Source organism: Babylonia areolata, chromosome 30 (genome assembly GCF_041734735.1).
Source record: "Babylonia areolata isolate BAREFJ2019XMU chromosome 30, ASM4173473v1, whole genome shotgun sequence".
Lineage (NCBI taxonomy): Eukaryota > Metazoa > Mollusca > Gastropoda > Neogastropoda > Buccinidae > Babylonia > Babylonia areolata.
The window spans coordinates 10,279,920-10,307,410 of record NC_134905.1 but is presented as its reverse complement, the minus strand read 5'-3'; the positions used below and the strand labels follow the sequence as shown (position 1 = coordinate 10,307,410).

General features: G+C 44.0%; 1 protein-coding gene across 2 annotated transcripts in view; it reads left to right on the top strand.

The window, feature by feature from the left end:
* Window positions 1-27,491, top strand: part of LOC143275275 (cyclin-C-like) — an 85,292-nt gene that overhangs the window by 29,069 nt on the left and 28,732 nt on the right. For both annotated transcript variants that reach the window (XM_076579254.1, XM_076579255.1), the window contains one exon: window positions 10,218-10,309. In XM_076579254.1, coding sequence (XP_076435369.1) covers window positions 10,218-10,309 — 92 coding nt within the window. The remainder of the gene's footprint in view (window positions 1-10,217; window positions 10,310-27,491) is intronic.

Genomic DNA, 27,491 nt, shown 5'->3' with positions numbered 1-27,491 from the left:
TAACAAATGAAAACATCCAACAAAAAAAGGGTATAAGATTACTAAAAATGACATGCGCGCACGCACGCACACACACCCACACACACACACACACACATGCACACACACACACACACACACACACACACACACACACGTTAAGACCATAAGGTATTGTACAACAATACATAAATAAAAACATCAAGGGAATAAATCGTATATATAAGTAAAATGCACACACACACACACACACACACACACACACACACACACACTCATTCACACACACTCTCACACACACACACAAACAACGTATGCATGCACATAACATATGTCACGCCAATAAGATTAGAACATTAACATTAAGATACATGAAATCCAAGTAAAATAAGAAAATATTTAAAAATCACTTCCGATCACACACACACAGAAATGCTTGCTTGCCCGTGCTCACCCGCTCAGTCCCACATGCACACATAATGTCTGCTCCCATACACTCGTCTGCTGGTGAAGTTCAGGTGTTGCTGTGGCGAGTGGGCTTGGGGGGTGGGAGGGTTCACTTAGTGTATTGGATGTTTTGATTGTGTGCGCGAATGGCTGTAGGAATAAATGAATTAATGTATCGAGATGTTCTTGCGCGTGGAGCTTTAAACCTACCACTTATGTCTGACCTTCTGCTATTAATGTCATCATGTAGTGGGTGTCTTACGTCAGTCAAAATTGTTATTAGTCTGTCAGTCAGTTTTCTATTGTGCATGTTACTAAAGGTATCTTGTCTTATACCCACCACCCCACCCGCTTTCCTAATGACTTTTTCCAACCTGTCTTTGTCATGTTTGGTCAGGTTTCCCCCCCAGCATACGGCTCCGTATGTTAAAACACTACAGACAACAGATGTGTAAAACATTTGGAGCATCTGCTTGCATACATTAAAAGATTTCATTTTTCTAAGACAGTACATGCGACTGTTGCTCTTTTTAATGAGTGCAGTTGAGTTTTCATTCCAAGACAGCTTATTGTCGATTATCACACCAAGATATTTGTATGAGTCTACTTGTTCGACCACTTCATTTTTTGTGATGATTTTACTTAAAGTTGATTTCTTTTTTCTGAAGTCGATTACAAGCTCTTTGGTTTTGCCAACATTCAGCTCAAGGAAATTTTCTTCACACCAGTTCACAAACCTGTCAATTTCTCTTCGGTAGTCAGTGTCATCATCATCAGTAATAAGTCCTGTCAGTGCGGAGTCATCTGCAAACTTAACGAGGGGACACGAATTGGTCAGACTTCTGCATTCAGCCGTATACAAGGTAAAAAGAAAAGGCGAGAGGACTGTGCCTTGTGGTGCACCTGTGTTTGTGAAAGAGACAGTAGACATAAAATCATTTAATTTTACAAATTGAGGCCTTTTAGTAAGGCCTTTTTGTGTATGTGTATGAATGTGCTTTGGTGTTGGCTGGATGTCTGTGTAGGTTATGGATATTGCTTTTTCATTTTGTGTTTCAATATATGTTTAACTTGTAGAGTTTTACACAGTGCAGTGCAGTTAAGCATGTTTTGCATGAGGGGTACTGTGTGGATTATTATTGTTATCTATGATGCAGTGTCTTTTTTTAATTTGTCATGTTTGTTTCTTCATTGGATCAACCTGCATATTTTAATGGATTATGAGTTTATGTGTTTAAAAAAAAAAAGGGATCTATTGCAATTGTAAAGCACTTAGAGCAAGATAATTTGATTAGACGCTATAATGAACTTATTATTATTAACCAGTTGAATGCCAATAAGATGTCAGCTGACTTCTTGCAGACTGTGTTGTCATAGTGCCTATAAGATGTTGACTGACGTCCTGCATGTATTTGGATTTTTCCTCCATTACTGTTTGGTACATTGAACATAAACAGACTCTGAATGACGAGTTTAAGTCTTTCACTTCTGACTGCAGATATAGGTAACTGCATAATCAGGTGTCCAACCACTCACTTGCACATGCTTACCTCCCTTGTGAATGGCAGCAGCCTTGTTGAGTGTTCGAAGCAATTTCTTGGCAAGTTTTGGCTCGATTTTGAAGCATTTTACAAAACAATAATCTGTTGAGTATGTCGGCATGGTTGCCAGAATGTACAGTACGGAAGAGGTGGCTAGAATTTGGTTTGATTTTCTGCACAACGTCAACAATAGCATCTTCAAAAACATGACAGAAAATGAAAGTAATGTTGTTGATCAGCTGAAGTGATTCTGGTTATCCTGATGATGATTACATGCTACAAGGTACATCAACAGGAAGGGGGTGGGGTTGTGTCAGAAGTGATTGTAGAAAAACCCCAATATTTTAGGTTGAAACCTTCATTTTGAGGTTTTCATCTACTGTGAAACCCTCCAGTTAAAAGCTTCAAGCCACAGTGTTGTTTACAGTGAATTTATGTGTTGTAATAATGTGTGATACTGTTTGTGGGTGTTTGGGTGGAAGTATGTGTGTGGGGGTGTATGTGAGTGGTTATCAGTAGTGTCTATATTTAAAACAAAATGATAGGGCAGTAAACAACATAATTAATTGCACTTGGTTCTTGTGTCTAAGACATTTGTTAATATTTTAGCACTATTTTCTTCTGTGAAATAAACAAACATGAATTTCTTCTTTTTATTCCAAAATATTCTGTTTGTTTTTTCTAAAAATCTTGAGTTATCTTCCACTGATTGGGAGTGATCTCATCTTGTCAACATTGAAGTCATGATAATTATATTCTTCATTCATTTTCCTTTAAGAAAACATATACTTATGTATACTTTGAGTTTGATTTTAAATTTTGTGATTTAAAAAAAAAAATTAATTATTATTTTTTTTATTAGAGGTTGGTGATTATTTTGCAAAAATCACAAATAGTTCCGGAGGTGAAATGGTAAATGTGTCTGTATTATAAACAAGATTTTTTTTCAGTAATGATTTGCTAACTGGACCACTTTGAGCACGTGTGTAAAGAGGGTTTGCCTCACATGCCAAAAAGGCGTCTGACACTTTGTGAAGTGAAGACAGCGGATTTACACAACTTTGCAAACTGTGTTGATGTTTATGAATAATAATGAGAGATAGATCGTCTTGTGTTATGATACATTTGAATTGAAAAGTGATGGCAGTGACATTGATGAAACTGACAACATCCAACTTTTTTATCAGTCTATCTGTCCAATTTCTTTTTGTTCTGAGTGAGTGACCATGACTGACAGTGAAGGCACGGCACTTTCACGTAATTTGAGAAGAGGGGGAGGAGTGATAGAGGAGTGGTGCAAGACAATAGGTTGATGGCCAGATAGAATGTGGGTTAGGGGTGTGGTACCTACCTGTCAATCAACTGTCACTTCTTAGTGATCAACTGCTGGGAATGGCAACAGCCAATAATTCACGATTTTCCTGAATAGATAGGATATCACGTGTTTGATAGACTGGAATCTTGTGGTTTTTTTGTTTTGTTTTTGATAGTTTTTCACACTTTTTGTCAGTTGACTGATTTATTTATGGAAGAGACAAACCAGATGCATCGCAGACACTGTGTCGGATCAGTTACAACCAGGAGGAAGGGAATATCACCAAAGCGCTCTCTCCTCAAAAGGAGGATGCTCTTCGGTGAAAGAAAAACTTGATGGCTCACTCTCTGAGAACGTAGTTGACTTTTTTATCATGACCGAACCCATTTGTGTTGTTGCTGGGACAGTTATTCACTTATATGTTGTACAATTGTTGTGATTTTTAACATGTAAACTTATAGGCCATTATATTTTCTTTTACAGTTATAATCAGACAACAAGCATGTTATTTCTGGTTGTATTTTGTTTTCTTTCTGAGTGTCATTCTGTGAGGTGGAAATAGACTTTTTTTTAATGGCTGCACATTATTATCTTGGCTTTATGTTCAAAATGGTTTGGGGAAAAAAGCCCAGATTTAGAAATCACGCTCATTTTCCTTCACAAAAATGTTTACTTTCATTCTGTATGTCGTATGATTTTTGTGCTAGGGTTTGTTTTTCTTTTTGTTTGTTATGTTACCTCTGAATCTACAGAATTCCCTGTCAAGGGGAGAGCACTTTTTTCTTTTTTTTCTTTTTTTTGAAACAAAATTCCCTGGCACTTAAGTGATTTGGAAGTTCTGCTAGGGAGGGGCAGTGAATGAGATTTAACTTTCTTTGAAGGACTTCTGACAGGGGGAATTTTGAGATTACAACTGTTTGATGATTAACATAGTACTAGTAGTCTTGTTTGGATGTAAACAGTGAGGAGGGTGTTGTGTTGCAGCACTGCTGTATGATACTGTATCACATTGTGTTGCAGGGATGCTGTATGATACTGTATCACATTGTGTTGCAGCACTGCTGTATGATACTGTATCACATTGTGTTGTAGGACTGCTGTATGATACTGTATCACATTGTGTTGCAGGACTGCTGTATGATACGGTATCACATTGTGTTGCAGGACTGCTGTATGATACTGTATCACATTGTGTTGCAGCACTGCTGTATGATACTGTATCACATTGTGTTGCAGGACTGTTGTATGATACTGTATCACATTGTGTTGCAGGACTGCTGTATGATACGGTATCACATTGTGTTGCAGGACTGCTGTATGATACTGTATCACATTGTGTTGCAGCACTGCTGTATGATACTGTATCACATTGTGTTGTAGGACTGCTGTATGATACTGTATCACATTGTGTTGTAGGACTGCTGTATGATACTGTATCACATTGTGTTGTAGGACTGCTGTATGATACTGTATCACATTGTGTTGCAGGACTGCTGTATGATACTGTATCACATTGTGTTGCAGGACTGCTGTATGATACTGTATCACATTGTGTTGCAGGACTTCTGTATGATACTGTATCACATTGTGTTGCAGGACTGCTGTATGATACTGTATCACATTGTGTTGCAGCACTGCTGTATGATACGGTATCACATTGTGTTGCAGGACTGCTGTATGATACTGTATCACATTGTGTTGCAGCACTGCTGTATGATACGGTATCACATTGTGTTGCAGGACTGCTGTATGATAATGCATCACAGTATGTTGCAGGACTGCTGTATGATAGTGTATGACATTGTGTTGTAGGACTGCTATATGATACTGTATCACATTGTGTTGCAGGACTGCTGTATGATACGGTATCGCATTGTGTTCCAGCACTGCTGTATGATACTGTAGGGAGTTAGGGTGTTCACGGGAGGGGTAGTACCTCTAGAGGGGGGGCAGGGGGGGGTTGTCACGCTCTTCCGTGAGTGGTTCGTCCTCTGTTGGTCCCCACCGGCACCCAGCTCTCACCTATGGGTCCTAGAAGCTGCTAGCATGCGGCAGCGCCCAACCCCCGGGCAACGGCTTTGACAGGCTGGCTAAACTAGGTGAGGGTAGCCGACAGGTCTCAAAACGTCGGTGAGTTAGGGCTTGTCTACCCAAGCATGTGAAGACTGGATCCGGCGGACTCTGCGGAAGAAAGCTTCATGGTTCAATGGAGAGGAAGGTGGTTGCAGCAGAGCACTGTGGAGTGCTGAGGGCAGGATGAGGCACATAGGACATCCTGGTCATCCACTGCATCCGTTTCCATCTCCAGTCGTCTTGACCTCGTCTTGCCACTGGATACAGATGGTCTCGGACAAGAGAGTGAGGTCGATGATGCACAACTCCTCCTCACTATAAACAAAGTCATCACGCAAGTCATCAGTCATCCTTCATCCCATACCATCATTTTCCCCAAGCCCTGTGGCGACAGGTGAGCGACGAAGCGACAGGTGTGGGTACACTGGCAGTCGTTGACGCAGACCTGCACACAGGCGGCTCAGGCCATAGGGTCGTTTTTCACCGACTGGAGCAGCGGTGGAGATCGGCAGCCCCTGAGCGACTGAGCAGCCCTCTTCAGGACAGCACTGCTCACCTCCATGGCATGAGGAAGGGGCTAGAAAAGGTGCCCTAAACATTGCCTGCTCCACACCACCCTAGTCAGCATACTGCGGCTGACGGGGACCCTACTCAAGTGGTCGACACACAAAGGAAAGAAAGAAGAAAACAAGGAGCACCCCATTGACCATTGCCACATGGAACGTGCGTACGCTTCTGGACAGAGGTGACTCAGACAGACCACAGAGACGCACAGCACTCATTGCAAGTGAACTAGGCAGGTACAACATCGACATCGCTGCCTTAAGTGAGACCAGACTGGCAGAAGAAGGCGAACTCTGTGAACGAGGCACAGGCTACACCTTCTTTTGGAGTGGTCGCGGACCTGAAGAGAGACGTGAGGCTGGAGTTGGCTTTGCAGTGAAGACAACCCTTGTTGAAAGGAGCGAACGATCACCTGATGACGATGAAACTCCCTTTATGCAATGGGAAGAAGTTTACCACCATTGTCAGCGCCTATGCGCCCACCATGACCAACCCGGATGAGATCAAGGACAAGTTCTATGAGGACCTGAACGCTGTCATCACCACTGTTCCCAACGCAGACAAGCTCATCATTCTTGGTGACTTTAACGCGAGAGTCGGGCTGTGACAGCACCTCCTGGGAAGGCGTAACTGTAACAGCATGGTCAACTACTTCTCCAGACATGTGCCGAGCACAACCTTCTTATCACAAACACCGTCTTCTGCCTCCCTACCCATAACAGGATGTCATGGATGCATCCTCGCTCTGCCGTTTGGGCATTGGCATCTCATCGACTTTGTCATCGTCAGGAAGAGGGACAGGCAGGACGTACGAGTCACGAGGGCCATGTGTGGCGCTGAGTGCTGGACAGACCACCGCCTTATCGTCTCCAAACTCAACCTCCGCATCCAGCCCAAGAGATGGCCTCAGGGCATGAAAGCACCCAAACCCCTGAATGTCAACAAGCTGGAGCTAGGCAACATCAAGCAGAGCTTTGCTGACACCCTGGAGGAATGCCTTGAGTCCACCATGCTGGACAACAATGTGGAGGCAGCATGGGGCGCACTGCATGAGACGGTGTACAACACTGCCATGGAGTGCCTTGGGCCTTCTGTCAGGAAGCACAAAGACTGGTTTGATGAGAACTGCACTGAGATCAAGCAGCTGCTAGAAGACTAAACGCCAAGCCTACAGAGCCCACATTGAAGATCCCAAGTCACAGTCAAAGAAAGACATACTGAAGAGCGCACGCAGCACCATCCAGCTGAAGCTGCGGCAGATGCAGGATTCCTGGTTGAGCAACAAATCTGATGAGATCCAGGGCTTTGCAGACAGGAACGACATGAAGAACTTCTATAACGGCCTGAAAGAAGTCTACGGTCCCACCACCTCTGGATCTGCTCCATTCCTCAGTGCTGATGGTTCTACCCTGATCACTGACAAGGACGGGATCCTTGAGAGATGGGCTGAACACTTTGACAGCGTACTGAACCGCCCTTCTACCATCAATGATGAAGCCATCGACCAACTCCCCCAGGTGCCAGTCAGTGAGTCGTTGGATGCCATTCCAACTTTGGAGGAGACCCAGAAAGCTATCCGTCTGCTATCCAATGGCAAAACTCCTGGCTCAGACTCCATTCCAGCTGAGGTCTACAAAGAAGGTGGTATGGCGCTGACTGAGAAGCTTCATCAGCTGTTCCAGCTCATCTGGCAGCATGAGGCAGTTCCACAGGACTTCAGAGACCCTTCCATCATACAGGTGTACAAGTGTAAAGGAAATCATCAGGCCTGTGACAACCATCGTGGAATATCCCTGCTGTCCGTCGCAGGCAAGACTCTGGCCAGAGTGCTACTCAACCGTCTCATAGCGCACCTTGAGCAAGGTCTCCTACCAGAGAGCCAGTGTGGCTTCCGGAAAGAACGCGGGACTATCGACATGGTGTTTGCTGCCAGGCAGCTCCAGGAGAAGTGTCAGGAACAGAACGCCGACCTTTACTCCACCTATGTCGATCTGACCAAGGCCTTTGATACTGTTAGCTGAGATGGTCTTTGGAGAATCATAGCGAAGTACGGGTGTCCCAGAAAGTTCATCACCATCATACGGCAACTACACGATGGAATGCTGGCCTGAGTCCAAAACAACGGAGAGACTTCAGAACCATTCCCTGTCTCCAACGGAGTCAAGCAAGGGTGTGTTCTTGCCCCCACCCTGTTCAGTCTTATGTTTTCAGCCATGCTGACAGATGTCATAAGAGACGCTGACATAGGCATTGGCATCAGGTACCGCTCATATGGCTCACTCTTCAACCTCAGGAGGCTTCAAGCAAAAACCAAGGTGAGGACAGACACCGTCAACGACTTCCTGTTTGCTGATGACTGCGCTCTCAACGCTGCCTCCGAAGCTGACATGCAACACAGCGTCGATAAGTTCTCTGCTGCCTGTGACAACTTTGGCCTCACAATCAGCACAAAGAAGACTGAGGTGATGCACCAGCCAGCTCCAGGAAAGCCTTACGTTGAACCAAACATCTTCATCAACGGGCAACGACTGAACGCGGTGAACAAGTTCACATACCTGGGCAGTACACTCTCTCGCACAGTTGTCATCGACGATGAGGTGAATGTTAGACTCGCCAAAGCCAGCGCTGCCTTCGGCAGACTCCATAAGAACGTTTGGAACAGGAGAGGCATCACCCTGGAGACGAAGCTCAAAGGATACAAGGCCATAGTTCTCACTACACTTCTCTATGGATGTGAATCAGGGACGGTCTACAAACGCCACGCCAAAAAGCTGAACCACTTCCACACCACCAGCCTCAGAAAACTTCTCAGCATAAAGTGGCAAGAGAAGATCCCTGACACACAGGTGCTCACTCATGCAAACTTGCCCAGCATCTACACCATCTTGATGCAGGCCCAGCTGCACTGGGCAGGCCATGTAGTTTGCATGCCAGACCACTGGCTCCCCAAGAAACTGCTGTACGGCGAACTCCAACATGGCAAGCGCTCCCATGGAGGCCAAAAGAAGCACTTCAAAGACACTCTGAAAGCTTCTCTGAAGGCCTTCAACATCAGCCATGCCACATGGGAGCTGAATGCAATGGACAGACCAAAGTGACGTTCAGCTGTCCACAAAGGCGCCAAATCCTGTGAGGCCAACAGAATCGCAGACAGGCCAGGAAAAGCAGTGCCAGCAAGTCCCCGACAGCCACCACCATCCCCTGTCCACACTGCGTCAGAACCTTTCGGGCGCGGATTGGCCTGACCAGTCATCTGCGCACCCACAGAGCCCAACCCACCCACCCACAGGATGACTAGATGGTCCTCGTCGATCCCAAAGGACGAACCACACACATGATACTGTATCACATTGTGTTGTAGCTGTGCTTTATGATGCTGTATCACACTGTGTTGCAGGACTGCTGTATGATACTGTATCACATTGTGTTGCAGGACTGCTGTATGATACTGTATCACATTGTGTTGCAGCACTGTTGTATGATACTGTATCACATTGTGTTGTAGCTGTGCTGTATGATACTATATCACATTGTGTTGCAGGACTGCTGTATGATACTGTATCACATTGTGTTTCAGGACTGCTGAATGATACTGATCACATTGTGTTGCAGGACTGCTGTATGATACCGTATCACATTGTGTTGCAGGACTGTTGTATGATACTGTATCACATTGTGTTGCAGAACTGCTGTATGATACCGTATCACATTGTGTTGCAGGACTGTTGTATGATACTGTATCACATTGTGTTGCAGGACTGTTGTATGATACTGTATCACATTGTGTTGCAGGACTGTTGTATGATACTGTATCACATTGTGTTGCAGCACTGCTGTATGATACTGTATCACATTGTGTTGCAGGGATGCTGTATGATACTGTATCACATTGTGTTGCAGGACTGCTGTATGATACTGATCACATTGTGTTGCAGGACTCCTGTATGATACTGATCACATTGTGTTGCAGGACTCCTGTATGATACTGTATCACATTGTGTTGCAGGACTGTTGTATGATACTGTATTACATTATGTTGCAGGACTCCTGTATGATACTGATCACATTGTGTTGCAGGACTGCTGTATGATACTGATCACATTGTATTGCAGGACTCCTGTATGATACTGATCACATTGTGTTGCAGGACTCCTGTATGATACTGATCACATTGTGTTGCAGGACTGCTGTATGATACTGTATCACATTGTGTTGCAGGGATGCTGTATGATCATGATCACATTGTGTTGCAGGACTGCTGTATGATACTGTATGATACTGATCACATTGTGTTGCAGGACTGCTGTATGATACTGTATCACGCATACCGTCCCCTCGCCAGATACTGTGCCGACATCGGCTGCGAGAGTGAGCTGCTGCCTTTGGCCTGGTAAGTAGGTGCATGGGTTTGAGGGATGGAGATGGAGGGGGTGTTGGGGTGGGTGGTTGGAACTGGAAAATTTTTCTAGGGATGGCAGAGGGGAATAGATTTTTTTTGCTTGTTCATTTTACTTTGATTTTATTTATTTTGTTTTTATTATTTATTTATTTATTTATTCTTTTATACTTTCATTTGTTTGTCTTTTTTGTTGTTGTTGCTACAATCAAAATATTGGGAAAGAAGAAATCCACTTTCATTTTCCTTCACAAAACATTTACCTTTTTTCTGTATTTCCTATAGTTTTTGTGCTATAAGTTTAAAAAAATGTTATTATTATCCCTAATTGCTCATAATTCCCTGGCACTTTTTTTTCTTCTTTTTTTTTTTTTTATATACGAAATTCAACAGGTTAATGATTGTTTTCCATTGCACTTTTTGTTGCTTTCCAATATTTTCTGGTTTATCTTTTCTGTCTGTTTCTCTGTTTACTTAACCAATTTCAGTTTCATTAGCGTGTCCATAATCCAATTTATCTTTTTTCTTTGTGGTTAGTTACTTTTCACCAACAGTTTTTTTACTTTATTTGCTGATGTCTGTTGTGTCAAAAGTTATATCAAGTTATTGTCATTAGAATTATCTGCGTTGACACTCAGAGAATATAGAGGGCGCCATAGGAACAACAACGGTCAGGGCCACAGCAGCTGACAGTCTAGTTTCCAGTTTCTTTTTTTCAGTTAGTAAATATTCTTCATTACACACGAGATGTGTTATGCTTATTATTTGTCCGAGCGACATCACAGCAAATTAGTCAAGAAATTAATACAGACCAGAAGTGGTTAGTGCCGTGTACTGATGGCTGGGAGGACGCGTTTTGATTCCCAGTGGAGGTGGTTCTTTCCAGCCCATGGCTGGCTCCTACCCAGAGTTTAATGTGCTATGGGCTTAAAATGGGAAGACTGGGACCACATAGTCGAATTTCATCCATTTCAGTGTCTTCACAGATGCGTCTTTGGGTGTATTGCTCAAATTTCCTGACCAACACTGCAAGTATCTTGATCTCTTGGGCCATGTTAAGATGGGATATCCTTGTGAAAGGAAGCATTAACAAGAGTACAGCCTTGTCACATGGTCCCAAACATAAAACAGACCTCCATAGCAGCATCTTCATGATCCTCCTCCTCCTACTTCTTCATCAGAAAGAAATGTTCCAAACTCTGTTGTTCCAAATTCTGTCACCTTTTATGCTTTACTGTCATGTTGACCTTGGTTTCGATCCCCCCTCACTTTAGTGTTTGGGATGAGTCCTGTACATTGATTGATATGGATACCTATATAGCACCTATCCTCGGTCTGAGACTTTACAAACACAGTTCATTTATACAACAGGCTGTCTACCTGGGTAGAGCCGACTAAAGGTGCTCATCATTCGTTGTCTGTGTCATTCAGTCAGATTTCAGGCATGCACATATACACACTCAGACAAACATATAACATTTAACATTTTACATGTATGATCGTTTTGTTTATTTATCCCGCCATGTAGGCAGCCATACTCTGTTTTTGGGAGTGTGCATGCTGGGTATGTTCTTGTTTCCATAACCCACCGAACGCTGACATGGATTACAGGATCTTGAACGTGCGTATTTGATCTCCTGCGTGCATATACACATGAAGGGGGTTCAGGCACTGGCAGGTCTGCACATATGTTGACCTGGGAGATCGGAAAAATTTCCACCCTTTACCCACCAGGCGTCACAGAGATTTGAACCCGGGACCCTCAGATTGAAAGTCCAACACTTTAACTCTCCCCATGCCAAGAGTTTTTGCCCTTGCGAATCCCTGAAAACCCAGGGTTTGTATAGGATGGGAAAAAAATTATTAAAAAACCCCAACCAAATAAACACTCAGACAGTTGAAATTCACTATGTGTATGCATTGAATGTTGTTACATATTTGTGCAAAAAATTAAATAATTTACTCACCATCTTGATGTTGATCGCGGTATCCATTTTTTGTGTATTTTGTACATTTTTGCACCCATCAGAATGGTATTCCAAGACTCCTTGAACAGCTTACAAATGTTCCACATCACATTCTAACACTATTTGAGGAACTGAAGACCTAGTGCATGCAATGAAGAATGAACAGGTGGTGAAGAAAGTTGAAATTCTCACACACACACAAAAAATTGTCTCTACATAATGAAAAAAAACTGAGAGGCAAGGCCTTCAAGACATTTAAAAAAAAAAAAAAAATCTAATAGTCAAAATGTGTTCTGTATTTGTTATTATAAAGCTTTGCGTTTAAAAAAAAAAAAAAAAAAAAAAAAAGTCCGAACCAGTTCGAACCCAGCGTGTTCGGGTGAGAAGAAACTGCCTTATCCATTACACTATCGTGGCTCCTTAACTGACGTTCTAAAATTTAACATTTGAACATACTTTTTTAAAGGGCGATAAATCAATTGCGGTATTCGCAGTGAGAATGCTATTTAAATCATATTATTCTGGTGTATCTTGGGCATTCAAAAAATCTTTAAGGGCAATAAAAAATTCTTTTTAATGGCTATTGCGGCAATCACACTGCAACATTTAGCCGTTTTCACTAGATCTAGATAGATGTACAAGTTTAGTTACACCCGCCGGGAATGTAGTACGACACGGTCGATTCAATTTCTCTTTTATGTTCATTCTAGTTTTATAGTTTTAAAGTTGATATGAAAATTTAGTATTTTGTTAAACTATAACATGTAGAGCCAAGTACAAGTCCATTGAATATAGGATTGAACGGGCAGGTCAACAACTTGAAACAAAATGGCGTCGTTCGCGTTCGCGAAGAATATGAGCACACGCTTTGAATGTGTATAAATATGTGTACGCAATTGATTTTTGGCCATGACCTTCAGGGTTCAGCCAACAGATCTGTAAAGTCCACTCGTAGTATTGATTTTAGTATTTTCCGAAAAAGACCACTTGGGCGAATGAACATGGTGAAAGCCCTGTACACTGAGAGTAAAACACACAAGCATTTTATGTATTGAGTATACTTTCAAAATGTCATGTTTAAGATGAGAAAGATCAGTTTTAAGCAAATTAAGTCCCCTAGCATTAATTACAGAGTAATTTCCCTTTTTTTCTATCTGAACCAAAACGTTTGCAAAATAAATAAAACTTCCATGCTTAGCAAAAGAAGTTCCTGTTTGAATAAAAAATGATAATAATGACTGCTCTTGTTGTTGTGTCAGAATATCAGATCAAAGTGCCAAGTTTAGAGAATACAAAAAATATAAATAGAACAGTAAATGCAGTTTGCATATAATTAGGCTTCATTCTTTATTTTTTTGTGCCCATCCCAGAGGTGCAATATTGTTTTAAACAAGATGACTGGAAAGAACTGAATTTTTCCTATTTTTATGCCTAATTTGGTGTCAACTGACAAAGTATTTGCAGAGAAAATGTCAATGTTAAAGTTTACCACGGACACACACACACACACAGACAACCGAACACCAGGTTAAAACATAGACTCACTTTGTTTACACAAGTGAGTCAAAAAGGAGTTCACTATACACAAAAGCCTGATGTAGTATCACTGACAATAGTCTTTTTTGAGTGAAAAATATCATGGCAGGTGATGCTAAGTCCTGGGCACAGCTTCACACACAGTGGAACTCCACATTTTGGACACCAGTTGGCAGTTTGGCGTCTCGGTGTGTTGTGGCGCTTGTTCCGGTCTTCACAGACCTTGCAGCTGCAGTAGCCTTTTTTGCCACTGGTTGTCCGGGGTAGAGGCACACTGAAGTGGTCCAGTGGGTTCAGTCTGTCAGCCTGGGTGGACATGGGGGCAGGAGCAAGATGGGCAGCCAATGAAGGTTCTGGAACAGCATGGGGGTTGGGGGGGGGGGTGAGGAGCAGCAGCACCACCACCACTAGTAGCACCGGCGTCTTGCGCAGATCTACATTGAACAGCAGCAGCATGGGCACGGGCAGTGACAGCATTTACAGCATGGTACTTGGTGCTGAGTGCATCTCAGACACTGATGAGGTACTTCTCCAGGGGCATCTTCCTCAGGTCAAGGGCTGCCAGATGCTTGTTATAGAGGATGGACCCCTGAATAAGAGTGAGAGTCAGAAGATGGAAGAACAGTTTCTTCCACCATTCATCGTCTTCCTATTCAGGGGCATGTAGGTCATCAGCTGTTCACTCACGTCCACTCCAGCCATGTTGGTGATGTAGTCATGTACTGCAGCTGGCTTCTGTCTTTCAGGACGGTGTCGTGTTGTCACACTGACCATGGTAGTTGGCAGCATGACTGTTGTCAGCACATGAACTGGCTTTTTGTCCTGTCACTTCAGCACAGCAACATGACCTGCAACTGCACACACACAAATGATCATGCAGGTCTAACTCTTGTTTTCTTATTCCCTTGTTTATACTAAATATTTATGTGAATGGAAGCATAATGTGAAGTTTTTACATGTAGTCAAAAGAATACCACCTTAAATTTTTTTTTAATTTTTTTTTTTTTTTTTACTACAATATTACAAACAATAATAACAGTATCATCAGCTTTAGTACTGTTACTGTCATTCCTGTTGCACCTTGTTCTACAAATAAACTCCATGTTATTGTATAATAGAAAATAAGTAAACATGTGCATGCAATCACACACACACACACACACACACACACACACACACTCACACTCATCCTCCCTCACCCCTGACACCCCGTGTCTGAGTGTATGTACGGGTTAGGGGGTGCACGGGAGGGGTAGTACCTCTAGAGGGGGGGCTTGTCACGCTCTTCTGGGAGTGGTTCGTCCTCTGTTGGTGCCCACCGGCACCCAGCTCTCATCTATGGGTCCTAGAAGCTGCTAGCATGCGGCAGCGCCCAACCCCCGGACAATGTCTTTGACAGGTTGGCTAAACTAGGTGAGGGTAGCCGATGGGTCTCAAACCCTCGGTGAGTTAGGGCTTGTCTACCCAAGCATGTGAAGACTGGATCCATCGGACTCTGCGGAAGAAACCTTCATGGTTCAACGGAGAGGAAGGCGGTTGCAGCAGAGCACTGTGGAGTGCTGAGGGAAGGATGAGGCACATAGGACATCCTGGTCATCCACTGCATCCGTTTCCATCTCCAGTCGTCTTGACCTCGTCTTGCCACTGGATACAGACTGTCTCAGACAAGAGAGTGAGGTCGACGGAGCGCAACTCCTCCTCACTATAAACAAAGTCATCACGCAAGTCATCAGTCATCCTTCATCCCATACCATCATTTTCCCCAAGCCATGTGGCGACAGGCGAGCGACGAAGCGACAGGTGTGGGTACACTGGCAGTCGTAGCTACGGACCTGCACACAGGCGGCTCAGGCCATAGGGTCGTTTTTCACCGACTGGAGCAGCGGTGGAGATCGGCAGCCCCCTGAGCGACTGAGCAGCCCTCTTCAGGACAGCACTGCTCACCTCCATGGCATGAGGAAGGGGCTAGAAAAGGTGCCCTAAACATTGCCTGCTCCACACCACCCTAGTCAGCATACCGCGGCTGACGGGGACCCTACTCAAGCGGTCGACACACAAAGGAAAGAAAGAAGAAAACAAGGAGCACCCCATTGACCATTGCCACATGGAACATGCGTACGCTTCTGGGCAGGCGACTCAGCCAGACCACAGAGACACACAGCACTCATTGCGAGTGAATTAGCCAGGTACAACATCGACATCGCTGCCTTAAGTGAGACCAGACTGGCAGAAGAAGGCGAACTCTGTGAACGAGGTGCAGGCTACACCTTCTTTTGGAGTGGTCGCGGACCTGAAGAGAGACGTGAGGCTGGAGTTGGCTTTGCAGTGAAGACAACCCTCGTTGGCAAGCTGTCTGGCCCCCCAAAAGGAGTGAACAATCGCCTGATGACGATGAAACTCCCTATATGCAACGGGAAGAAGTTTACCACCATTGTCAGCGCCTACGCGCCCACCATTACCAACCTGGATGAGATCAAGGACAAGTTCTATGAGGACCTGAACGCTGTCATCACCACTGTTCCCAACACAGACAAGCTCATCATTCTTGGTGACTTTAACGCGAGAGTTGGTTGTGACAGCACCTCCTGGGAAGGCGTGATTGGGAAGCATGGGGTTGGTAACTGTAACAGCAATGGTCAACTACTTCTCCAGACATGTGCCGAGCACGAACTTCTTATCACAAACACCATCTTCTGCCTCCCTACCCGTAACAGGACATCATGGATGCATCCTCGCTCTGGGCATTGGCATCTCATCGACTTTGTTATCGTCAGGAAGAGGGACAGGCAGGACGTACGAGTCACAAGGGCCATGTGCGGCGCCGAGTGCTGGACACACCACCGCCTTATCGTCTCCAAGCTCAACCTCCACATCCAGCCCAAGAGACGGCCTCAGGGCATGAAAGCACTCAAACGCCTGAATATCAACAAGCTGGAGCTAGGCAACATCAAGCAGAGCTTTGCTGACACCCTGGAGGAACGCCTTGAGTCCACTGTGCTGGACAGCCAGAATGTGGAGGCAGCATGGGGCGCACTGCATGAGACGGTGTACAACACTGCCGTGGAGTGCCTGGGGCCTTCTGTCAGGCAGCACAAAGACTGGTTTGATGAGAACTGCGCTGAGATCAAGCAGCTGCTAGAAGACAAACGCCAAGCCTACAGAGCCCACATTGAAGATCCCAAGTCACAGTCAAAGAAAGACATACTGAAGAGCACACACAGCACCATCCAGCTGAAGCTGCGGCAGATGCAGGATTCCTGGTTGAGCAACAAAGCTGATGAGATTCAGGGCTTTGCAGACAGGAACAACATGAAGAACTTCCATAACAGCCTGAAAGAAGTCTATGGTCCCACCACCTCCGGATCTGCTCCACTCCTCAGTGCAGATGGTTCTACCCTGATCACTGACAAGGACGGGATCCTTGAGAGATGGGCTGAACACTTGACAGCGTACTGAACCGCCCCTCCACCATCAATGATGAAGCCATCGACCGACTCCCCAGGTGCCAGTCAGTGAGTCGCTGGATGCCATTCCAACTTTGGAGGAGACCCAGAAAGCTATCCGTCTGCTATCTAATGGCAAAGCCCCTGGCTCAGACTCCATTCCAGCTGAGGTCTACAAAGAAGGTGGTATGGCGCTGACTGAGAAGCTTCATCAGCTGTTCCAGCTCATCTGGCAGCATGAGGCAGTTCCACAGGACTTCAAAGATGCTTCCATCATACACCTGTACAAGCGCGAAGGAAATCATTAGGCCTGTGACAACCATCGTGGAATATCCCTGCTGTTTGTCGCAGGCAAGACTCTGGCCAGAGTGCTGCTCAACCGTCTCATAGCGCACCTTGAGCAAGGTCCCCTACCAGAGAGCCAGTGTGGCTTCCGGAAAGAACGCGGGACTATCGACATGGTGTTTGCTGCCAGACAGCTCCAGGAGAAGTGTCAGGAACAGAACGCCAGCCTTTACTCTGCCTATGTCGATCTGACCTCGGCCTTTGATACTGTTAGCAGAGATGGCCTTTGGAGAATCATGGCAAAGTACGGATGTCCCAAGAAGTTCATCACCATCATACGGCAACTACACGATGGGATGCTGGCCCGAGTCCAAGACAACGGAGAGACTTCAGAACCATTCCCTGTCTCCAACGGAGTCGAGCAAGGGTGTGTTCTTGCCCCCACCCTGTTCAGTCTCATGTTTTCAGCCATGCTGACAGATGCCTTCAGAGACGCTGACGTAGGCATTGGCATCAGGTACCGCACAGATGGCTCACTCTTTAACCTCAGGAGGCTTCAAGCAAAAACCAAGGTGAGGACAGACACCGTCAACGACTTCCTGTTTGCTGATGACTGCGCTCTCAACGCTGCCTCCGAAGCAGACATGCAACACAGTGTCGACAAGTTCTCTGCTGCCTGTGACAACTTTGGCCTCACAATCAGCACAAAGAAGACTGAGGTGATGCACCAGCCAGCTCCAGGAAAGCCTTATGTTGAACCAAACATCTTCATCAACGGGCAACAACTGAACACGGTGGACAAGTTCACATACACTCTCACATAGGCAGTACACTCTCTCACATAGTTGTCATCAACGACGAGGTGAATGCCAGACTCGCCAAAGCCAGCGCTGCCTTCGGCAGACTCCATAAGAACGTTTGGAACAGGAGAGGCATCACCCTGGAGACGAAGCTCAGAGTATACAAGGCCATAGTTCTTACCGCACTGCTCTATGGATGTGAATCATAGACGGTCTACAAACTCCACACCAAAAAACTGAACCACTTCCACACCACCAGCCTCAGAAAACTTCTCTCAGCATAAAGTGGCAAGAGAAGATCCCTGACACAGAGGTGCTCACTCATGCAAACTTGCCCAGCATCTACACCATCTTGATGCAGGCCCAGCTGCGCTGAGCAGGCCATGTAGTTCGCATGCCAGACCACCGGCTCCCCAAGAAACTGCTGTACGGCGAACTCCAACATGGCAAGCGCTCCCATGGAGGCCAAAAGAAGCACTTCAAAGACACTCTGAAAGCTTCTCTGAAGGCCTTCAACATCAGCCACGACACATGGGAGCTGAATGCAATGGACAAAGTGGCGTTCAGCTGTCCACAAAGGCGCCAAATCCTGTGAGGCCAACAGAATCGCTGCAGCAGAGCAACACAGACAGGCCAGGAAAAGCAGTGCCAGCAAGTCCCCGACAGCCGCCACCATCCCCTGTCCACACTGCGTCAGAACCTTCTGGGCGTGGATTGGCCTGACCAGTCATCTGCGCACCCACAGAGCCCAACCCACCCACCCCCAGGATGACTAGATGGTCCTCGTCGATCCCAAAGGACGAACCACACACATGAAATACAGAATGGATCACTGTGACAAGTACACACTCACACAGTATGTAAAACATGTATGATACATGCACACCGGACAATTTATGTGATGATGATTTTACTTGACCCACCTTTTCTGAAAGCAAGGACTTCACCAGTGCAGAGAGTTCTTCCAGAGTTTTTGAACAGAAGTGGCATGCCTCTCCAATTAGCTCTCACAGTGCCAACACAGTTTGTGCCAGCTTGTGTCAGCAAATCACCAAGCTCCTGACAGCAGTAATAATTGTCCACATACACTGTGTGGTCAATGTTGTGCAGGGGCTCTGTCAGTGGCATGACGACATCAGCTGGCCTGTTGCTGATGTTTGGGTCACCTGAATATATCTCAAAATCACAAACATATCTAGATGAGGATTCACAGAATTTGTACAGTTTCAGTCCCCACTTGACTGGCTTGTCCTTCATGTTCACTCGCATGCGGGACTTGCCATGCCAAGGACACATGGCTTCATCCACACACAAGTTTTGAGCAGGGGTGTAGGCCTCTCTGAATTTCTCCCTCAGTGCCGAGTGGACAGGTCGTATCTTGTGAAGCGAATCATGCTGAGGTTGACCGTGTGGGGCAAATGTGCTGTTGTCAGACACATGCAGCATGGCCAGAATGTTCAGAAATCTATTTCTGGGCATTATTTTGGGGGCAGGGCAGGATTCATGGACCAGTAATCCTGTATTGTGGGCTTGTGCACAAGGCCCATGTGCGCCAGGATTGTGATAAATCCTCTGTCATTCTCTGAAACAGGTTTCCAGCGCCTGAATAAACTGTGGTTTCAGCTCTCCACGCTCTGCTACATTTTCTCTGGCGTATTTGTTGGTCTGATCGTGAATACTGCGAAGTATTGCGCAATTAAAAAACAAATAAAAAACCTGCACCTGCTGGGTGTTGACTGGCCGGTCAGCTGACAAACCTGGTGTGCCAGAGAAGGGATGTGCCAGAGGGAAAAGGGCAAAATTGTCAGTCCAATCACTGGTAAAAACTCTGGCAAAGTCATTCGTTTCCTCACTGATTTCATCGTCTGTGTCTGACTCATCTGCTGGTATGCGTTCCTCACTTTCCTCTCCACTGTCAACACTCTCTTCAGCGGCCGAATCTATTTCTAGTTCGTTGGGATCTGGTTCAAAATCACTGTCCGACGAATCAACATTATCTCCTTCAACATCAGAACCTTCAGTTTGAATCATTTCCAAAGCAGCTTCAACGCTGAGTAGCATTTGACCTCTCCTGCCGTGTCAAACACTTTGCCGTGACGCCATCTTGTCAAACAACTTGCAGAGCTGACTGAAGGTATGCTTCCTTATCTACTGCGATTGAGCATGTCACTACACACACGCAGCGTATGTGAATGAAAAGTTGGCCAGAGATAACTTAAGAATCAGCTCTGCTTTTGAGTTTCGCATCCGACACGTCACTCCAACAGCATGACTTTTCAAAATCCAAATCCGCATATGCGGACATTGGCATCCAACGTTTTGTCCGATGGCTTCTGCATATGCGGTCAATGTCAGTGAGTGAGTTAACCATTCGGCTATTGCGCCCGTGGGGACTGTTGTTGAAAGGATGGGGTTGGAGGTCTCCACTCTCTCATATTTGCAGAAGGGGAATTAGTAGGTGGTGTCCTTAGGTTTTATCAGAACAAGCATTACTGAACACCACCGAAGTAACTCAGCAGCTGTGCATGGTCTCCTTTGGTGTGTGGCCTCCAGGTGACCTAACGTCAATAGTTCCCTGTGAGTAATGCCACTTAACCCTTTTGCTGCCAGGAAAATAAGATTTAAGTGAAATCTATTTGCCAGGGTTTAAAAAAACACACAAAAAAACCGGGTATAAATTTTCAAAAAATTCTGTCCTCTTTGTTATTGGAGAAAGACCCATAAAAGTATATATTTTCTGAAAGGTAAATGAATAAAGAATACAAAACACATGATGTTTTCACATTTCATATATATTTAGTGACATGCTGTTGTTTTGAAATCAGTGTTTTGTTTTTTGTCACATTTTCAACTTGTTCATTACAAACATTAGTCAGGTAATTTGCACTAAAATATTGTTTTTTCTGGACAAATGAATATCTGCACACACAAAATCAGACTAGAACAACCACAATGAAAAAAAAAGAGAGAGAGAGATTGATACACAATGCATTGTGACTTCTCCAAGTGATAATGTGGATGTGAGGCCACGCCCCCTCAGTCTCCATCCCCCCCTCCTATTCACCCCTCTCACATGGTCACTTTATCCAGTTCTCAACAGACCGCGTTGGCTGAGTGCCAAGAAAATAGCTCACACTGTCTTGCAAATAATTTGGTCACTTTATGTCACCTGCTAAACCTGTACAGCCGGCATCACTCACTGATAGTTGTATCTTGGCCACTCTCTTGATTGCTCCCTTTATTTTCAATCAAATCGTCCTATAAATGTTCATCACTGTCTTCTCCTTCAAATTTACGCTTCAATTCTTTCTGAGCATCAGCTAAAGAAAGCAATCTTGGTTGATTTAGTTCGCCATGATCGCATGTCTTGAGCATGGCATCAGTCTGACATTTTGTTGAGCGAGCGAGGAGAGGAGCCAGGCAAACACTGCAGCCAGTAACCCGACCAAAACGTTCAAATAAAGGACTGCCTCATGACGTTGATGGTGTTTCTAGCTATGAATAGAATCTAGAAAGATTCCCCAAGCTAAAGCTACCAGTATTTTTGTCAGTGAACTGAATGCAAAGCAGGGAAAAGTCAGAATATTTCGATGACAAGTTATCTCGTCATTGTGGCAATGAAGCGTACATGCTTGCGATGACGAGTTATCATGTCATATAGGCAGCCTAGGGGTTAAGTGATGAAGTTAATGGAACAGAAAAAAATACCTACGTCTGTTATTCTGTGAAAATTCCCTGGCAAATATTAAAAGGATTTAGTTATTTGCCAGATATCTGTGCCTATGTCATCTGTATCTGTTAACATGCCTGTATTGTTTGTTTATTAAAGTGCCTGTGTGGTTTGTGTTTGTGAACATGCCTGTTTTGTCTGTGTCTGTGAACATGCCTGTGTTGTCTTTCTTTTAACATGCCTATGGTATCTGTGTCTGTTAACATACCTGTGTTGGCTGTGTCTGTTCACATGCCTGTGTTGTCTTTCTTTTAACATGCCTATGGTATCTGTGTCTGTTAACATACCTGTGTTGGCTGTGTCTGTTCACATGCCTGTGTTGTCTTTCTTTTAACATGCCGATGGTATCTGTGTCTGTTAACATACCTGTGTTGGCTGTGTCTGTTCACATGCCTGTGTTGTCTTTCTTTTAACATGCCGATGGTATCTGTGTCTGTTAACATACCTGTGTTGGCTGTGTCTGTTCACATGCCTGTGTTGTCTTTCTTTTAACATGCCTATGGTATCTGTGTCTGTTAACATACCTGTGTTGGCTGTGTCTGTTCACATGCCTGTGTTGTCTTTCTTTTAACATGCCTGTGGTATCTGTGTCTGTTAACATACCTGTGTTGGCTGTGTCTGTTCACATGCCTGTGTTGTCTTTCTTTTAACATGCCTATGGTATCTGTGTCTGTTAACATACCTGTGTTGGCTGTGTCTGTTCACATGCCTGTGTTGTCTTTCTTTTAACATGCCTGTGGTATCTGTGTCTGTTAACATACCTGTGTTGGCTGTGTCTGTTCACATGCCTGTGTTGTCTTTCTTTTAACATGCCTGTGGTATCTGTGTCTGTTAACATACCTGTGTTGGCTGTGTCTGTTCACATGCCTGTGTTGTCTTTCTTTTAACATGCCTATGGTATCTGTGTCTGTTAACATACCTGTGTTGGCTGTGTCTGTTCACATGCCTGTGTTGTCTTTCTTTTAACATGCCTATGGTATCTGTGTCTGTTAACATACCTGTGTTGGCTGTGTCTGTTCACATGCCTGTGTTTGTCTGTTAACATGTCTGTGTCTGAGAGGAAGAATAAAGAGATGAGAGAAGAAAAAAAAAAGAAAGAGAAAAAAAAAGACAACAGAAAGGAGAAAAATGATGATGGAAGGAACGAAAAGAAAGAAAAAAAAAAGAAAAGAAAAAAGAGAAGAAAAAAAGAGAGAGAACAAAAAAAAAAAGTGGGAAAGAACCTTCCAAGGATGCTGAGACTATCCTGCTCATTTGCAGAAATTTTACGCATCCACTGATTTCTCCTTTTAAAAAAAAAAAAAGAGAAAAAAAAGAAAAAGAAAAAAAACATGTCTGTGTCTGTGAACATGCTTGTGTTTGTGTCTTTTAACTTTGTCTTTGAACATGCCTGTGTTGCCTGTGTCTGTTAAAACCTCAGTGTTGTCTGTCTTTTTGTTTTAACGTGTCTGAGTTGTCTGTTAACACACCTGTGTTGTCTGTCTGTTAACATGTCTGTTGTTTGTTAACATGCCTGTTAACACGTCTGTGTTCTCCGTGTCTCTTAACATGTCTGTGTTGTCTATGTTAATGGCCTGTGATGTCTGTGTCTGTTGGTATGCATGTGTTGTCTGTAGGTAGCGGCAGCCCCCATGGCCGATGCCGGGAAACCTATGAACGCCTAAAAAATTGACTAATTTTGAAGTGCATTTTCTCAAATTTGATTTCATTTTGTGAAAAACTATCCAACTGAAATAATTATTTATCATCTATATTTTAAATTTTTTATTGTGTTTGCTTTATGCAATGCGTGAATGAGTTCGCGGATAGAAGAAAAAGAAGTGTACTGTATCGCGAAACAGCAATCCTTGTTCAATGGCGGCTGGCGTCTTTCTGAGCGCGACAAAGTTAGTTTCAACCACACAGTGGAAAAAATCGCATCCATTGCTTTCCATTCACTGGTTACTGTTTGAAAAACTGGGAGCCGTGAAAGGCAAAAGTTCAAGGAGAACTCTAGTGCGTTTTTTTCCAAGCCTTGGGCGAAGTAGGGTAGTTAGATCTGAGTCAGGGGAAATTATCTGCTATCTTTCAACGCCTCGCGCAGTTCGAAAATGAAATCTGACCCTACGTGATACTGTATGAGCGGTAAAGAGCATTTTCTGCTGATTTCAATGGTATCCGAAACTAAGATTTTTTTTCGACACAGGAGAGCGGCACTTCATCAACCACAAAAATGGCATTGTTTCTCCAGAAAATCTTAAGTTTCATCAGCAAGTTTTATATTATTTTTGAAAACGAATGTCTTTAGCACTTTCATGCACAATATTGAGCAGAAATTCTTTAATAATAATAATAATAATAATAATGGATACTTATATAGCACACTATCCAGAAATCTGCTCTAGGTGCTTTACAAAAACGCTTTTGATAACATAAAACATTATATCTATGTTACATACACACACCAAAATGTGACCACACACACACACACACACACACGCGCATGTAGTCTTTGAATCAGGATTTTGATCGATGTCAGTAACTGAGCAGTTTGGATCAATTTCATCAGTGTTTTCGTAGCGTGACACTGTTTCAATCGGAATACGATTTACTTTTTTCTGAGTAAAACACACAAAAACTATTGATACAGAATGAAAAGCGGGCATGTTAAAACAGAGGTCACAAATGGTGTCAAGCAAGGCTGCGTCCTGGCTCCAACACTGTTCAGCCTCATGTTCTTTGCAATGCTTACTGATGCCTTCAGAGATGGCGATGTTGGAATCGGCCTAAAGTACCGAACAGATGGCAAGCTGTTTAACCTCAGAAGGCTTCAAGCAAAAACGAAGGTCATGACAGACATCATCAGAGACTTTTTGTTTGCTGATGATTGTGCCCTCAACGCTGGATCTGAAGCTGACATGCAACTCAGCGTTGACAAGTTTGCCACTGCCAGCAGGAACTTCGGCCTTACCATCAGCATGAGGAAAACTGAAGTTCTCCATCAGCCAGCCCCAGGGAAACCCCATGTTGAGCCCAACATCACAGTCAACGGTCAGAGACTCAGTGCGGTGGAGCGGTTCACATACCTTGGCAGCACACTGTCACGAAATGCGACCATCGGCGATGAAGTGAACGTCAGGACTGCAAGAGCAAGCGCAACTTTTGGTAGACTCTATGCAAATGTCTGGAACAGAAGAGGCATTGGTCTTGAGACCAAACTAAAGGTCTACAGAGCAGTAGTTCTCCCCACACTACTGTACGCCTGCGAAACTTGGACAGTGTACCAACGACATGCCAAGAAGCTGAACCACTTCCACACAACATGCCTCAGGAAGCTACTGAACATCAAGTGGCAAGACAGGACCCCAGACACGGAGGTGCTTGCAAAAGCCACCCTTCCCAGCATCTTCACCATCCTGATGCAGTCCCAGCTTCACTGGGCTGGACACGTGGCGCGCATGCCAGACCACCGGCTGCCCAAAAGGCTCTTCTATGGCGAGCTGCAACAAGGGAAGAGATCACACGGAGGTCAGAAGAAGCGCTTCAGAGATACTCTGAAAGTCTCTCTGAAAGCGTTTGATATCAACCCTGACTCCTGGGAGGAATCTGCAGTGGACCGTGACAAATGGCGCGCTGCTGTGCACAAAGGCGCCAAGTTGTGCGAGGCCAACAGGACTGCTGCAGCTGTTCAGAAGAGGCAGGCCAGAAAGTCACGGGCAAACAAGCTCCCTGACAATATGCCTGTCTTTGTCTGCCCCAACTGTCAGCGAACATTTCGTGCGCAGATTGGACTATTCAGCCATCTGCGCATTCACAGATAGATTCATGAGCATCCCCCCCCACCACCACCACCCTCCCCCGATCCCCCAGCTGGATGACAACGATGGTCATCATCGATCTCGATGGACACACACCACCACCACCTGTTAGTATGCCATTTTTATAATTCTGTTATCACAGTGTTTTCCTCCCACTCAGAACACACCAAAATTGACAAAAGCCTAAACATATATTAAACTGAGAGCTCTGTTTTTGGTTTTAAGTTTTAAATTGAACATAACATTTGTTCTTTCTTATGAGCTGATCTGTGTATCTAACATGTTGCAGAAACAGCTGTTTATGGCAGGGTTTGCAAGACCTATTCCATGATCCAAAAAGGCTAGTAGGAACATCTCTGGTAGCGAGCAGCATGTTATTGCTGATGCCAGGAAACCTGTGAGTGCCAAAAAAGAGATTTTTTGGTGTACATTTTCTCTTGTGAATGCCATTTTGTGAAGAAATAAAGATGCATCATCCACCTTTTATTTCTTATTTATTGTGGTTCTTCTACAATGAAATGCATGACTGGGTTCATGGATGGAAGAAAAAGCTAGAGCTGAAAGAAAATAGATTCATATATCTGTCATTTTTGCTAGCAACTTCAGTAATATTTGCTCCCTCCTGGGAACCTTTGTCGTGGAATGCCCCATCAACCTACCCATTCTGTATAATGCTCTCAAGTTGCATTTGTTTAAAAATTTGTAGTAATTTTGCAGAAGATGATCAGCCTAGACCATTAGTAACTTATTGTGGCTGCAACTTCAATATTTTTTCTAAAACAAACATTTTGAAGAAGTCTCATCCACAGCGTGCACCCTTTTTTAATGAGAAAATCAGGTATCATTCCTTTTCTGGCAACTTTAGAGGGAAGTTTTAAGGTTGATTTTAATTTATTTTGAAAGCTGACATTTCAATTAACGCACACACAAAATTTCATGGTCCTATTTGTGACAGTTACTGAAATATTCATCTTTGCAGCATGCTACCCCAATAAAGTCTTTTTTCCGCTGGTCAAATTGAAGATTTTTTAAAGTTTGAGACTCTGATACTTAAAATTCAGTCAACTATCCTGCCTGAAAAAAATTCAGTGCACTTTCTGTGATGTATTCAGTGCACTTTTTGTGATATTCAGTGCACTTTCTGTGATGTATTCAGTGCACTTTCTGTGATGATATCTATGCAAGATATTTTATTTATGAAATGCAACTGTCTATTCTTTTCAGTGCTGTAGACCTTCAAAGTTGCTATTCTGTGCAGATTGACACATCTTGATTTTCTATTTCCTCCTACTTTGACAGACATATTTTCCAATTTCTTTGCTGCTGAAGTGTTAGTGTTTTCTTGTGCAATATGCCATTATCATATGGGTTTTAAAAGTATATGAGTTTTCATTACAGTACCCTAATGGACAGTATAATATAACTGTGAAAATGTGAAAATATTAAGTACTAACAGCATGTATGCATCGTCACATCTTTAAAACGGAATATCTTCAAAACCAATCAAGATATTCACTTACTTTTTTTTTGTTTTTCTTATATTGTCATGTTGTTTGCCAAAAATCACATTTCAGTCATTGTAATGAATATTTAAATTTTCACTGCTGCCACCTAGTTG